Source organism: Moschus berezovskii, chromosome 9, assembly GCF_049115385.1.
Source record: "Moschus berezovskii isolate FMDL1 chromosome 9, NW_MosBer_1.0, whole genome shotgun sequence".
Lineage (NCBI taxonomy): Eukaryota > Metazoa > Chordata > Mammalia > Artiodactyla > Moschidae > Moschus > Moschus berezovskii.
In genome coordinates this window covers 104,352,190-104,369,468 of record NC_142468.1, presented here as the reverse complement: position 1 = coordinate 104,369,468, position 17,279 = coordinate 104,352,190, and the positions used below count along the sequence as shown (strand labels likewise).

General features: G+C 37.4%; 1 protein-coding gene and 1 pseudogene across 1 annotated transcript; one reads left to right on the top strand and one right to left on the bottom strand.

Moving 5' to 3' along the window:
* The first annotated feature begins 3,588 nt into the window (after window positions 1–3,588).
* Window positions 3,589–4,497, top strand: LOC129562788 (olfactory receptor 4K3-like). The gene has a single exon (XM_055436220.2). The coding sequence runs from the start codon at window positions 3,592–3,594 to the stop codon at window positions 4,495–4,497; it is 906 nt and encodes a 301-aa protein (XP_055292195.2). The 5' UTR covers window positions 3,589–3,591.
* A 3,278-nt stretch (window positions 4,498–7,775) lies between these two features.
* On the bottom strand, window positions 7,776–8,714 carry LOC148776871 (olfactory receptor 4F6-like; annotated as a pseudogene).
* Window positions 8,715–17,279: the final 8,565 nt, after the last annotated feature.

Sequence of the window (17,279 nt, the reverse complement as noted above, 5' to 3'; positions counted from 1 at the left end):
TCACTGAAACCCAACAAAACCAGCAGTTAAGGCTGTTTCACCATGGACATAGGTGGTGAACAGCAGTGACTAGGTCATCTCCCTCTGCGGTTATCCCCTGTCCACCCACCCAAGTCATCTGGAACTAGACATGACAACTTCGTTTTGGAATAATGTTTTTCTTTTTTAAAACAGTAAGCAAAGAGATGTTTTAAAACTGTGCTTAACTTCCACCATCAGAACTTTTATCATTGTCCCCACAGGTCTCTTTCTGACCTGCACAAAAGGAACACTTTCCAGGTGAACTCTCAATTCAGAGAGACTCAGAATAAAGTGGTCCCGAAGGAACAGAGCTTGAGAGTCTCCTATCCCAGAGGCCAGTTTCTACACTAAATATATGTCTCACAGTCCCCCATGAATGCTGATCACAACAGAAAGCAGATTCTGTTTTGACAAAGTAATGATTTTATTTCAGATTCTAGTCAAGAATATAAACAATGCTTTATTCTTGGGAGAAAAAGTGATCAAATATGGTGTCTCTCTGGTAAGAATATAGCCTATATGCTCTGTAAATATCTTAATTTCTCCCTTAGTTCCCTTCCTCTATCATATTTAAGAGAATGCTTCAGTATCATATTTCCATACGTACTAATTAGGATGGTTTGGAATTGCTGCATACCTTCCAATCATAGCATGGATTTCTTCTCCCAGTTACATGCTGGGACTTCTGGACTCCCTTCAGCATCAAAAGGAGTACAGCCTTCAGTTCAGTTCAATTCAGTTCAGTTGCCTTGCTGCTGCTGCTAAGTTGCTTCCGTGGGGACCTACTCTGTGCAACCCCATAGACGGCAGCCCACCAGGCTCCCCCATCCCTGGGATTCTCCAGGCAAGAACAGTGGAGTGGGTTGCCATTTCCTTCTCCAATGCGTGAAAGTGAAAAGTGAAAGTGAGGTCGCCCAGTCGTGTCCGACTCTTAGCGACCCTATGGACTGCAGCTCACCAGGCTCCTCCATCCATGGGATTTTCCAGGCAAGAGTACTGGAGTGGGGTGCCATTGCCTTCTCCGTTGCCTTTCAGCTCCCTAAATGTCCTTTTTGAGGATGTATTCAAGTCCTCACAGAGCCACAATCATTGGTGTCTACAGTTTCCCTGAATTAAGGGAAACTGTGTTCTAGACACAGATATGTAACTGTAATTAACTGAAAGTTCTGAATATTGAGAAATGTGATTGCTATTAATTTAGTTCAGGAAGGAAAATGACCAACAAAGAGAAATCTCTTAAAGCTTGTAACAGTCAATCGTTACCATGTAAACAGAATTCTGCTCTTGAAACTGAACAGAAAGATACACAGAATGACAGCACAAATGAAGGACTGCATCAGAGAGCACTGGGATTGACTCCAGTCACGCCGTTTCTCAGCTCTGAGACCCGCACAGGCTACACTGATGGTCACACTCAGAATAAGATGTCTTTCATGGGCTTATTGTGAAGATAACTTTAAATAATGTGGGTGAAAATTTCTAGCACGGGGAGCTAGTCAGAGAGAGAGACAGGGAGCTACAAAGAAACAGAGAGAGACAGGGAGCTACAAAGAAACAGAGAGACGTAATTTCTGTGTGACTCTAAAAATAGCAGCTTAAAAAAATGAGAATTGTCTCCTTTTCTATTTTTAATTATCTTAACTTTTTATTCTTTTTTGTGAGTCCTGCTTTAACTCATTTGATTTTACAACTGTACTCTTAAAATCTTTAGATTTACTTCTCCATGTAGTATTTACTTGAAAATTAAATACAGTAGCTCAGCTTGTAAAGAATCCACCTGCAATGTGGGAGACCTGGGTTCAATCCCTGGGTTGGGAAGATCCCCTGGTGAAGGGAAAGGCTACCCACTCTGGTATTCTGGCCTGGAGAATTCCATGGACTGGAATGGCCCATGGGGTCACAAAGAGTCATACATGACTGAGAAACTTTCACTTTCATTTTTCATAATCAATTTAGCAGTGATATTTTATCTTTTGTAATTCAACTAAAATAATATTAACAACATTTACGGCAATTAGGTGAGAAAGTAGGCATAACCTTTTACTTCTTTTTCTTCTAATGACTGCAATCCACTTTTCTTTCACTGAAGTGCTCAAAAGTTATTGCAGTTCACAGTAAGAAAGTATTCAACAAATTCCTGTTTACTCTATCATAAAAAATTAAAAATCCCTTCTACATATAGTGTTTTCTAATTCTGTTCTTATTTTCATCCCTAGAATGTGATAACTGTGTGGATTTAAACAACAAAAATATAATCAATAACAACTTCAATTACAGAAAACAGGGAGAGTAAACCAAGACTAAAGGAAAGCAAACCCAGAAGCAATGAGTGCCAAGAGCAGTAATGCAACTTCATACAGTTTGGGAAACACGCATCTTCTTATCTCAATTACAGGCTATATGGCTTTGAATTTCATGAACAGAATACATTTGTTCCAGATGCTTGTGATTTACTCCTTATGCCTGTAACATGTATTCTTCCACACTATCCTTGATTAGCTTATCTGCTCTTACACATAGTTAACTATGTTTCTTGGTAAAAATATTTTGTCATTTTATCAAAACTAGTATTAATATCTCTTTTTTACTGGATCCATTCATTTAAATTACTATTAATCTTCAATAATGTGTTAAATATTGTTTGAGTTTTTCAAATTTATGTATAATAAATATCTTTTATCAGACAGCTTCAAAGATATTAATAAAATGTCACTTTTTGTATTATTTTTTAGATTCCACATGAGTGATGTCCAACAGTACTGGTCTTTCTCTGGCATTTCACTTACTTTATAAGTCCATCCATGTTGCTGTAGATGGCAGAATTTAAGTCATTTAATGTAAGTCAACTATACTTCAATTAACAAATACAAATGCCATTTTTCTGAAACCACTATTTAACTCAGGTCTGCTGTATTGAATAGATCATAATTCTTGATTCAGAGTATATTCTCCTAATTTTTCCATGTCCATTTTGAGTTTGTTTGCTTGTTTACATAATAGTAAAACTATACTTATAAGACATTGCCCAGTCCAAGATCTAAACAGATGATAATAATGGACAACTGCTTATGTGTTCATCCTCACGCAGAATCTTGGCTTCCCACAATTGAGGTTACATTTTGGGACATAGTTTTATTACTTATACAAGTTCCTGAAAAATATACTATTATTTTTGTAGTGCTCTTCATCTTATAAAATTTATGCTGAGAGGATCTATTTGAGGCTTTTTATTTCTTTATTACTATATTTTACTAACACACATTCATGTCATTTTATATAGTTGTACTTTGTTAAGATTCTATCACTATGTTTATAGGCATTGCGTACATTTTCCTTGTATACAGATACAAGAGTTTACATTGAGCATACAAATGGGAGTGAAATTGCTGCACCATAGAATATATGTATATTGATCATTAAAAGAGAAAGCCAATTGCTTTTTACAGTGATTATGTACGTACACGCTTCCATTAGTAGCGCATAAAAAACACACTTGATGCACAGACTGTTTATTTATAAAATCTATTTTTACATTTTTTCTTCAGATAAATTTAGAAGACACTGAACTGAATGGAAGAAGTAAACCAGTCTGTGGTGTCTGAATTTATTTTTCTTGGGCTGTGTGACTCATGGGACCTCCAGGCCTTCCTCCTAGTGGTATTTTCTTCAATTTACTTGATCATCATTTTAGGCAGTGTCTTCACTGTGCTCCTAGTTATTGCTGACCTTCACTTCCACTGCCCTATGTACTTCCTGTTAGCAAATCTGTCATTCTCTGACTTATGCTTTTCCTCAGTAGCCACCCCTAAACTGATCACAGACTTTCTGAAGGAAAATAAGACCATCTCCTTCAGAGGTTGCATGTGTCAGATGTTTTTCGGACATTTTTTTGGAGGGGGTGAGATGGTGCTCCTAGTGATGATGGCCTATGACCGCTATGTGGCCATCTGCAAGCCACTCCGTTACTCCAGCATCATGAATACAAAAATGTGCATTCGACGAGTGATGACATCATGGATCATTGGCTTTGTGCATTCAATAAGCCAACTAGCTATAATTACACAACTGCCCTTCTGTGGACCCAGAAAATTGGATAGCTTTTTCTGTGATATTCCATTGGTGATCAAGTTAGTCTGCATGGACACTTATATTCTAGAAGTGCTGACAGATGCTAACAGTGGGGTACTTGCAACCGTTTGCTTCATTCTGTTGCTCATCTCTTACTCTTATATTCTCCTTACTGTCTGCCACCAATCAAAGGGTGGGGCCTCCAAGGCGCTCTCCACCTGCACTGCCCACATCACAGTGGTCGTGTTATTCTTTGGGCCTTGCATCTTCATCTACCTATGTCCACTCAGCATCACTTGGGTGGACAAGTTCCTTGCTGTATTTTATGCGATCATCACACCACTACTAAATCCAGTCATTTATACTTTAAGAAACAAAGAGATTAGAAATGCCATTAAGCGGCTATGATGACTTAGATTTCTTTTGGTATTTCATCATTTCAAATTATCAGAATGTCTACTGTGAGTGCACTAAATTGGCCACACCTACCCTGTTACTTAAGACTGGGAAGAGTTCCCCGATTCACATATTGAAATCATGTGTATCTCTTGATGAAAACTGTGTGTCAATTCTTTAGGATTCTAGAATTGCTAAAATGAGTTCCTGTTTGGGAAATTTGGCCAGTCTTTTGAAGTATGGTTTTGATTGTTCTCAAGAATGACTTGAAATTAGTAAGAATGTTAATACTTTATATCACTACTGTTACTATTATTTCAACACTGACCACCATATCAGGGAATTTTCTATTATCCTATGCATTTCTTTTAGCAGAATATTTCACATAGACCTTCTCTAAAGTTTTCTTTAATAAGCTACTGCATCATATTGCTCTCTTTACTTTTACAAAACAATAGTCACCAATTAGTTAACATTCTAATTACCTTCCATAGACATATCTATAAAAGTAATCATTAAGCATTCTTAATCATATTCAAAAAGTTGAATCATAATCATAATCTGTATAGAGCTTTGTTTCTTCAACATCATGTTTTATTTGTGAAACACTGTAATTGTCTTTAAATGATGTATATGAGATACAAAGATGGCTATATTAACAACCTTTAGAGATTTTGCTTTTTTCCTCCCAATTCATAAATAGATTAGGCAGTTCATCATATAGGTAGGTAAAAAAATTTAGTTTTGTAATAAACTATCCATTTAATTCATTTCAGTGTTCAAATAGTCTGTAAAAACAGGATTATATACAAAGTTTGCAAGTTACTCATTACTACATATAACAAAACAAAACTTTTCTTCAGAAATCTTCCTCAAAAAAATCATACAAGTTTGCATCCATTTATCTGAACCCATGGATCTAGTTATATCTCAAATTAGTGACATGTATGCTAGTCACTCAGTCGTGTCCAACTCTGTGACTCCATGGGCTGCAGCCTGCCAGGCTCCTCTCTCCATGGAATTCTCCAGGAAAGAATACTGGAGTGGGTTGCCATTCCTTTCTTCAGGGCATCTTCCTGACCCAGGGATTAAATCCAGGTTTCTCACATTCCAGACAGATTCTTTATCATCTGAGTCTCCAGGGAAGCAAAAGATGACATGGTTCTGTGTATTTTGTAACATTCCCAATAGAAAATCTCAGGAATAAACCCTTATATAAAAGAATTGCTATTTTCATATGCGTATGTATTTTGACTTTTTGTTCTTTTAATCTCTCTTTACTCAGTTTGGATAGTATCTATTGACTTGTCTTTGAAGCCACATAGCCTTTCTTCTGCTGTGTCCAGTCTGTTTTTAAATCAAGCCCCCTTAAATTCATAATTGCACATATTTAATTTTATTTCAAAACAAACATCCCTTGGTTCTTTCTTAGATTGTTTCTCTGCGAAAATGTTTTCAGGTTTTCAACTTCTTAATGTCGCTTTAGATTACACGAGTTATACTCTTTGCTAATGTCAACAATTGAGCCATCCATAGTCTACTTCTATTATTTTCCTCTTAATTATCAGTTGCATATCCCTGCTACTTATATATCATATTTTTTTCTATTTTGAATACTGTGTATAAAAGAATATTTAGCTCTGGCATGATATGTGTGTGTGTTAGTCACCCAATCATGTCTGACCCTTTGCGATCCCATGGACTGAAGCCCACCAGGTTCCTCTGTCCACAAAATTCTCCACAAAAGGATACTGGAGTGGGTTGCCATTTCCTTCTTCACAGGATCTTCTTGATCCAGGGATCGAACCCAGGTTTCCTGCATTGCAGGCGGAATCTTTTCCATCTGAGTCCCTATTCCTCCACAAATTATCTACTCTCCCTTCTGTGAGGCATAAAAGAACAAGGTGTGATCACTTCAGTCCAATCAAGGACTAAAGCCTGTTTGAATCTGGATTGTACATTTTATAAGACTTAGTACACCTCAGGTTTGTTCCTGTTCCTTGGATAGATCCCTTCCAAGTTTGAATGATGATTCTACTAGATCTTTTTCTCCTCAGTCTGAAAGAATTCAGGTGATTCAGTTTTGCCCTTCAGAACTTTTATGCTTAGAACTTTAGTCTTCTTCCTTCTCTTGCTATTTTCAAAAAGTATGGAAAATTACCCAAAGAGAAATCTGGCTTTACATTGTTCTTTTTAATTAAGGTACCTAACAAGAATCCATTAAATATACAAATAAAAGCAATGAAATAATTGTGAACAGGAAAAATATAAAATGTAGAACTGATTGATAATCTTAAATGAATCTTGGATCACAGTACTCAAACATAGGGTCCTTTCATAGGTTTGCAGGAAATTTGGTTCAGTCTTCTAGTTATCAAACTATAAATTAAATTAGTTTTGTTATTTATACAGGTTATACACAATAACATATAACTGAGACCCATGTTTTGACACAAAAGAGTTATATAAGATGAGTTATTAGAGAAAAATAGTCAGCAAATGATTTGGACAGAATGGCTGTTAGCTAATGATAATACCAGCCAGGCTATGGTCAGACCAACATGTTCCAATGTTGAAGGAATATTCATTGATGGATTAAGTCATAATTTCAGAAAATTGTAAAATAACAACATATTCATAAATTTCCCTGTCCAAAGCCAACTGTAGATGACTTCAGTCCAAAATTGAGACAAGCTAGGGTGAGATTAGTAGCCAGAGGCCAAGCTCATGAAATATATTATGAGGCTCTCCCAAATGCTTTTCTTCTGCCATCTGTCAATCTCTCTTTATTATGCTACCTTATCCATCTCCTGTCCACTCCACTGCTATTACCCTGTTTTGTTTCTGCAGGTTGTAAATCCTCTCTCACACATTGTTTTGTCTTTCAGAAAAAATATGATTTTTTCACATCCTAGCTTTAAATCAAAGGAGAGTTAGATATTTCACAACTCCCTCAAACTTTTGACAATATTAGTTATAAGTTAATTCAATTAATTGAAATAAATTGATTAATTGAATCCAAGAAATGTGATGTATAAGGCCATACACTCGGGAGATTCGAAGTGTATAACTGACACTTTTTCAAAAATTTCTACCAAGCAATTCCTGGGATTAATCTGGCTATCAAACAACTTGCTACCTAAAGAGTTCAATGTAACCTCATAATAAATAGTCTAGGCTGAATACTATAAAATGGTGACTTTAGAAAAAAAATCTCCAAATTTTATATATTTATTTAAGCATTTTTATTACATGAAGTTGTTTGAGGAAATTGGGCTTCCATGAGTTACTTAGGAGATCTTCCTCCAAATCAGAAGCTGACTACACAGTCACCTCATAGCCATCTTCATGTCCTTGTTTCTCAGTGTATAAATGGCAGGATTCAGGATGGGTGTAACCAAGAAGTCTAAAATGGCAAGAAACTTATCCACTGGGACTGTGGGAAATGGCCACATGTAAACAAAGATGCATGGTCCAAAGAACAAAACCACCACAGTGATGTGTGCTGACAGAGTAGAGAGGGCCTTGCGCAAACCACCTGAAGAGCGTTTCCATACGGTGACCAGAATGAAAACATAGGAGATGATCAACAAGAAGAAATTACCCATGGATATGAACCCACTGTTGGCAGTGACCATGAATTCCATTTTGTAGGAATCTATGCAAGCAAGCTTGATAAACCAAGGAAGGTCACAATAAAAGCTGTCGATTTCACTAGGACCACAGAAAGGCAAATGGATCACAAAAGCTAACTGGACCACTGAGTGAATGAGGCCAATAGCCCAAGCACCGCACACAAGCAAAAGGCACACCCGTGGGCTCATGACGGTCAGGTAGTGCAGGGGCTGACATATGGCCACATATTGGTCTAAGGCCGTGGCAGTGAGCAGCACCATCTCAGATCCACCCAGGGTGTGAAGAACAAATATCTGGGTGACACACCCCTGGAAGGATATGGTTTTGTGCCCAAAGTTCAGGTCAGAAATCATCTTAGGAACTGTTATGGCAGAAAAACACAAATCAATAAATGAGAGGTTGGCTAAAAGGAAGTACATGGGGGAATGTAGATGAGGGTCAAAGGTCACTGTTAGCACAACAAGAAAGTTCCCTAGAACAATTATTACATAAAACACTGTAGAGAAGGCAAGGAGGAAATGCTGCACTGGTCTAGAGGTAGAAAGTCCCAGGAAAACAAGTTCAGACACAGAAGTGTCATTTGCTTTACACATTGGCTTGGTCTGGCGATACCTAAAGACTAGAAACAAAACATAACCAAAACATTTAAGAAACATTTTTATTTAAAGAAACAGATTTAAACTTTTATCAAATATGGTTTTAAATCAGAAATCTTCACTAACAGCCATTAATATATTCTGAAAATATAATGCATTAATTTATTTCTTCAACTAACTCAGCTAATGAGTGTAACTGATATTCCTAATGAGTATCCACTATATTCCAAGTTCAATGTCAGGTTCTGAGGTGAAACAGTAATTCTGACTTTGAGAGTAAATGGACTAGATCTAGATGGGTAGCTACAGGTAGATACATAGATTTAATGAATTTAAATACAGATACATCTCTGACAACTGATTTCTGGGAAAAGAACAGAGGGCTGTGAGAACAATATGACACATCACCATCATACTTACTCAGGCTCTGCTAAATATGAGTTATTTTCGAAGAGTAAATACAGTAGTCCAGACTTTGGAATGCCATGTGTAAAGACCCTGAGACACGAAGGCCAGTGAGGAAGGAAGGTGAATGATTGAGCTCAGGAGGAGAGACAGGCCAGACAGGATGGAATCTTGTATCCATGATATGAACTTTGTTTTTTATCCTAAGAGTAGTAGAAAATCTGGGGGATATTCAGTTGTATCTGATAATTTTCTGCTTTCAAACAGTTACAAAAGCTTCAATGTAAAGAATGGAAGGAGAAGGTAAACTTAGAGTGACTTCAAGAGACTATTGAATAATCATTTTCATCTGTAGACAAGTTGAATTACTCAACCAATAGTGTTGGCACAACAGATAAAGCTTGGAAACATGTAGATTATTGCCTCATCATAAACTCAAAAAGTTTCAAAAGGATATTTAAACATCAAAAAAGGGTAACAAACCAAGAGAAATAAAAATAATATTTAAGCAAACATTTAAGGTGGAAAATTCATCTAAGAATATCTCTTATTAACAAATGAGGGAGGAAAAATAGTTGGCACTATCCAAAATATTCAGTCTTGTTATACTTAGGTATAGGTGGATATACAAATTTTTGTATAAATATCTAAATATAAATATCTTATATGGATATATAAACACTATAAAATAAAAAACACACTCTGAAAAATAAGTTATAAAATATCAGACAGATGACTAACATTTCTATTATGGAATCAGTTCCTCCAGAAAGATAAAGAAAGGAAATGTGATATACAAATTTTAAAATGAGAAAAACATATAAGACAACCAACTCACAATAAGTCCCAATAGTTGATTGTCATATGAAAGTAAATTCTCACTAGTAATCAAAGAAATGTAGAGAAGATTGCTCTGGGTGCTATTCTGTACTAATAAATTTCAGAGGTTCAAAAAATTGATGACATCATGGAGGAAGCTGTGAGGAGAAAGTCATACTCATACACTGATAAAAAGAATGAAAACTGATGCAGTTTCTTTAGAAGGCACATTAGAAATAGATACCTAAACTTCAAAATTTTCCTTACATACGACTAAGAATCTCAATCAAGAAAAAATAACACATACACATTACTATATATAAAATAGATAAACAGCAAGGAACTATTCTATAGCAAAGGCAACTATGTTTAATATCTTGTAACTGCTTATTTAACTTATATGCAGAGTACATCATGAGGAATGCTGGGTTGGAAGAAGCACAAGCTGGAATCAAGATTGCCGGGAGAAATATCAATAACCTCAGATATGCAGATGACACCACCCTTATGGCAGAAAGTGAAGAGGAACTAAAAAGCCTCTTGATGAAAGGGAAAGAGGAGAGTGAAAAAGTTGGCTTAGAGCTCAACATTCAGAAAAGTAAAATCATGGCATCTGGTCCCATCACTTCATGGCAAATACATGGGGAGACAGTGGAAACAGTGTCAGATTTTATTTTTGGGGGCTCCAAAATCACTGCAGATGCTGATTGCAACCATGAAATTAAAAGACGCTTACTCCTTGGAAGGAAAGTTATGACCAATCTAGATAGCATATTAAAAAGCAGAGATATTACTTTGCCAACCAAGGTCCGTCTAGTCAAGGCTATGGTTTTTCCCGTGGTCATGTATGGATGTGAGAGTTGGACTGTGAAGAAAGCTGAACGCCGAAAAATTGATGCTTTTGAGTTGTGGTGTTACAGAAGACTCTTGAGAGTCCCTTGGACAACAAGGAATCCAACCAGTCCATTCTAAAGGAGATCAATCCTGGGTTTTCATTGGAAGGACTGATGCTAAAGCTGAAACTCCAATACTCTGGCCATCTCATGTGAAGAGTTGACTTACTAGAAAATACTCTGATGCTGGGAGGGATTGGGGGCAGGAAGAGAAGGGGACAACAGAGAATGAGATGGCTGGATGTCATCACTGACTCGATGGACATGAGTTTGAGTGAACTCTGGGAGTTGGTGATGGACAGGGAGGCCTGGCCTGCTGTGATTCATGAGGTTGCAAAGAGTCAGACACAACTGAGCAACTGAACTGAACTGAATAATTTTTAAAGCAAAAAAATCTGGAAAAGAGAATATATAAATATATATATATATAGATATGTGCTTCCCTTGTGGCTCAACTGGTAAAGAATCTTCCTGCAACGCAGGAGACCCTGGTTTGATCACTGGGTTGGGAGGATCCCCTGGAGAAGGGAAAGGCTACCCACTCCAGTATTCTGTCCTGGAGAATTCCATGGACTATATAGTCCATGGGATCGCGAAGAGTCGGACACGACGGAGTGACTTTCACTTACTTACTTATATATAGATATATACAAACATATATGAATGAATCACGTTGCTGTATACCTAAAACTAACACAACATTGTAAATTAACTATACCTCAATAAAACAAGAAAATTTGCCTAGTGTATTGAAACTAGATAAGCTAAAACAAACTACAAGGGGCACTGATGATAAAAAAAATTACAGAAAGAAAAATAATGTAATTAGCAGCAGAGAATATTCATAGTTAAATGAATATGAATTAAATATTCATAGTTCTTCCATCTGAAGAAAAGCATTATTACTCATATACAGAACAAAGTTCAATCAATGAACATATGAATAACAGACATTTTAATAAATGAGATATTTACAAGAAGGATATATAGAAAACCCACTTTCCTACAAAGTCTAGGGAAAAATAGAAAAATGTTTATCTTTAGTTCTTATCAGTAAGTTGTTCATCTCCAGGCTTATATGCATTTATTAGTTTGAGTCATAAGAAACTGTTCCATCAGTTAGTTCATATTTGGTCAAATATCAATTTTAGAGAATTCAATCTAATATATAAACTATTTATTCATACATGATCTTCTAAACAACTTTAAGCAAACCAAATCACTGATGCTTGTTCCACATCTGAATTGAATACCAGGAGTCCCCCACTTGCACTGCTAAACTTTCCTCCAGGCCCCACACCACTAACAACCATGCTGTCTCTTGTCACTCCTCCCTGGCACTCCACACCACGCCTGGGCTCTCCCGTGGGCATAATCCTCACGGCCTCAGAGAGAAAGTAGCATAAGCCGGTTGGAGCCCCTTGAAACTATTATAGCCGAGAATAGACATGCAGGCAGCCGGGCCAGTCAGGAAGGACATTGTGAGGGTAATGGATGTGAAGCGGGCCTTGTAGCCAGAAGAGAACACTGCAGGGGTGGTGCCAGAAGGCCCTGATACAGGGGCAGTGAGTGGAGGATTTTATAGCCAGTAACAGAAAAAGAATTGGCCAGAACAAGAGAGAACGAATGGAACAGTCAGCAGAGTTAACTGCGACGGGTGTGGCGTTTCAAAGGAGCTGTCATCAGGCTTCTGTCTAAGGCTTTGATCATGAAACGTGTAGATTTTAAAACATACATTGTCTGGTATACAAAGCAATGCACATTTACCTTGTTTCCAAATGTAAAAAATAAATTGTTTCAAAGACCAAAAGAAAGTTCAGTTTAAAAAAATACTGATAAATATTTGTATTAGTATTAGAAAAACTAGGTGATTATTTTTTTCCTGTTTTTCTCTTTTCTAAACTTTCTAAACATTAAAAATCCATTAATAATGCACTCTTCATCTGTTATAGTTCAGTAAGAAAGGCAAAATATTGGCATTAGTCAAACAAAAGATTATATTTGATGCAGAGGTCAATATAGTAACTGGGCAAGGAGAGTAAGCTTGAAAAAGTGGAGATGTGCACAGGCACTGCAGCAGGAACAATGACAGCACGTACAAGTGACCCAGGAACATACTGACAGACGCCTAGCCTCAGTACCCGAGTGATTAGGAGGCTCACAGTCATCTGTTCACCAACTGACAGGGAACAAAGAAAGAGAAAAAGAGACAGATGAAAATGAATTTCCAATATTATGAAGCTATAAAAATTAAATGAATAGTTCTATATATTTACAGATCTGGAAAGATTTTCAATTTAGGGGACACAAGAAAGAACATGAAAATAACACTATGCCTTCCATTTTGGAAAAAGTACTGAGGTTCTCAAAGCATTAAAATTACATCTTTTCATGTAACAATTTCACTTCTTATATATGCAAAGGAAATGGAATCAGTATCTTGAAGAGATATTGACACTCCCATGTTCATTGCAGCATTACTCACATTAACCAAATTATGGAAACAGACATAATTTCTGGTGATGAATGAACAGTTAAAGCAAATGTGATATACACACACAACACAACACACACACACATACCAAAATATAATTCATTCTAAAAAAAAAAAAATCCGGCCATTTGCAACAAGGTGATTAAAAGCGGAGAAAAGTGTAATAAGCCAGTCATAGAAAGCAAGACACTGCATTGTATCACATATGAAACATCTAAAAGAGTCCAATTCATGGAAGCAAAGAGTAAAATTGTGGTTTTCGGGGCCTAAGGGGAGGGTGAAATGGGGAGATGTTGGTCAAAAGAGGCAAAATTTCACATATCAAGGTGAATAAGTGCTGGAGACCTAATGCACAAGTTGTGTTTATACTTGAAATTTGCTGAAAGGTAAATCTGAAGTGTCTTCACACACAAAACAGTGGGAACTGTGCCAAGCTGTGGATACATTCATTAGCTTGATTGTGGTAGTTATTTGACAATTACTGGTAATCATTTGTCATATATAATATAGACATATAACAAAAATTATTTGATATACACAATGTATAATAGACCTATATCAAAACATCAAGTTGTACACCTTAAATACACAAAATATTTGTGACAATTATACCTCAAATTTTCTGAAAAAATAAAAATCTGTTATAGCCACTTGCATGAAAGTTTTTTGTTACTGCATAATAACATTGTAACCTATCTGAAAAAGCCTATGTTAATCATCATTTGTTGGGGCTTGTGCAGTCCTAGAAAAAGAGCTTTCCAACCTTGGCAATTCAGGAACTAATCTAGTTAAATTTGATGTTACATGAAAATTGAGGTCCTGTTCTTATGAGTAATAATATTATCATCACCTATGTGCAAAGTCTAAAGTAATAAAGATATCTGTGTATGTATATTCATAGCTGGCATTGATTCCTGCAAAAATTGTTACATGATGACCAGTTCAGTTCAGTTCAGTCGCTCAGTCGTGTCCGACTCTCCGCGACCCCATGAATCACAGCACGCCAGGCCTCCCTGTCCATCACCAACTCCCGGAGTACACTCAAACTCATGTCCACAGAGTCGGTGATGCCATCCAGCCATCTCATTCTCCGTCGTCCCCTTCTCCTCCCGCCCCCAACCTTTCCCAGCATCAGAGTCTTTTCCAGTGAGTCAACTCGTCTCATGAGGTGGCCAAAGTATTGGAGTTTCAGCTTTAGCATCAGTCCCTCCAATGAACATCCAGGATTGATCTCCTTTAGAATGGACTGGTTGGATCTCCTTGCAGTATAAGGGACTCTCAAGAGTCTTCTCCAACACCACAGTTCAAAAGCATCGATTCTTCGGCGATCAGCTTTCTTCACAGTCCAACTCTCACATCCATACATGACCACGGGAAAAACCATTGCCTTGACTAGACGGACCTTGGTCGGCAAAGTAATGTCTCTGCTTTTTAATATACTATCAAGGTTGGTCATAACTTTCCTGCCAAGGAGCAAGCGTCTTTTAATTTCATGGCTGCAATCAGCATCTGCAGTGATTTTGGAGCCCAAAAAAACAAAGTCTGACACTGTTTCCATTGTTTTTCCATCTATTTCCCATGAAGTGATGGGACCAGATGCCATGATCTTTGTTTTCTGAATGTTGAGCTTCAAGCCAACATTTTCACTCTCCTCTTTCACTTTCATCAAGAGGCTTTTGAGTTCCTCTTCACTTTCTGCCATGAGGGTAGTGTCATCTGCATATCTAAGGTTATTGATATTTCTCCCAGCAATCTTGATTCCAGCTTGTGCTTCTTCCAGCCCAGCGTTCCTCATGATGTACTCTGCATATAAGTTAAATAAGCAAGGTGACAATATACAACCTTGACGTACACCTTTTCCTATTTGGAACCAGTCTGTTGTTCCATGACCGGTTCTAACTGTTGCTTCCTGACCTGCATACAGGTTTCTCAAGAGGCAGGTCAGGTGGTCTGGGATTCCCATCTCTTTCAGAATGTTCCACAGTTTATTGTGATCCACACAGTCAAAGGCTTTGGCATAGTCAATGAAGCAGAAATAGATGTTTTTCTGGAACTCTCTTGCTTTCTCCATGATCCAGCGGATGTTGGCAATTTGATCTCTGGTGCCTCTGCCTTTTCTAAAACCTGCTTGAACATCTGGGAGTTCACGATTTACATACTGCTGAAGCCTGGCTTGGAGAATTTTGAGCATGACTTTACTAGCGTGTGAGATGAGTGCAATTGTGCGGTAGTTTGAGCATTCTTTGGCATTGCCTTTCTTTGGGATTGGAATGAAGACTGACCTCTTCCAGTCCTGTGGCCACTGCTGAGTTTTCCAAATCTGCTGGCATATTGAGTGCAGCACTTTCACAGCATCATCTTTCAAGACTTGAAATAGCTCAACTGGAATTCCATCACCTCCACTAGCTTTGTTCGTAGTGATGCTTTCTAAGGCCCACTTGACTTCACATTCCAAGATGTCTGGCTCTAGGTCAGTGATCACATTATCGTGACTATCTTGGTCGGGAAGATCTTTTTTGTACAGTTCTTCTGTGTATTCCTGCCACCTCTTCTTAATATCTTCTGCTTCTGTTAGGTCCATACCATTTCTGTCCTTTATCGAGCCCATCTTTGCATGAAAAGTTCCCTTGGAATCTCTAATTTTCTTGAAGAGGTCTCTTGTTTTTCCTATTCTGTTGTTTTCCTCTATTTCTTTGCATTGATCACTGAGGAAGGCTTTCACCAGTACTATGTCTTAAATTGGTATAATGTTGATGTCAGTTTATTATATTTATTCAAGTACCTAGAAACCATCCAAATACTAAACTAAAGTGAGAACCTCTAACAGCAAAAAATTATTTTTATGAAAATACGTTTGTGCTTGGAAAAAAGTTCTAAGACTGCATATTAAATATTACCAATAGTGAATCCTAAAAAATAGGACTACATATGGCTTTTATTTCCTCTGGCCTATATTTCTGTATTATTTAAATGGTCTAAAACAACCTGATATTGGCTTTTGACTTAAAAATGAAATGTATTGATAAAACACAGAGTAAGAGGCTCAGATGAACATGCAACCCTTCAAATTCAGACTGTAGTGAAGGCAGTACCATTTTGTCAAATATTTAAAAATTAGTTTTACAAGTGAGTAAACAACTGCTTACTCATAAAAAAAATCACAATAGCTCCTTAACAAAATATGTTCTCTATAAGAAATCAATGACCACGTTAAAACCTTCTATTTGTGACAGTCTACTGCTAGTTTCTTTTTTTCTTTTTAAACATGTTTCAGTGCTATTTTCTCAAATCATCCCACCCTCGCCTTCCCCCACAGTGTCCAACAGTCTGTTCTTCACATCTGTGTCTCTTTTACTGTCTCGCATATAGGGTCATCGTTACCATCTTTCTAAATATATGCGTCAATATACTGTATTGCTATTTTTCTGACTTACTTCGCTCTGTATTAATAGGCTCCAGTTTCATCCACCTCATTAGAACTGTTTCAAATGCATTCTTTTTAATAGCTGAGTCAAGAAACTGCTAGTTTCTTTAAAGCATATCTATCGTTTAGCTGACTGGTGCTAATCAGGAAGAAGAAGAAAGGAAAAGGAAAGAAAAGAGAGGAGACAGAAAAGACGAGGACGAGCAGAGGAGAGAGACAGAGAGAACAGAAGCAAGCAGGATGCCGTGACAGCTGAGAGGGGAGCAGGAGTTGCAACAGCGTTCTAGGGAAGGTTCCTGAGTCTTGTTTTGCCTGCTCACGGCTACAAACCCTCAGTAACGTCTGTCTTCACAACGTCTCAACAAGGCACATAATGGGACTGTCGACAGTTCATTGTCCCAGCCCCTTATCTCACCTCTCTGCCTCACAAACCTGAACGACAAGGACACGTGTTCTTTCATTAATATCAAGGTTACCCGTATTTTTGTTCTGTACTATAGCTTTCCTTTTTCACGCAGCTGATTACT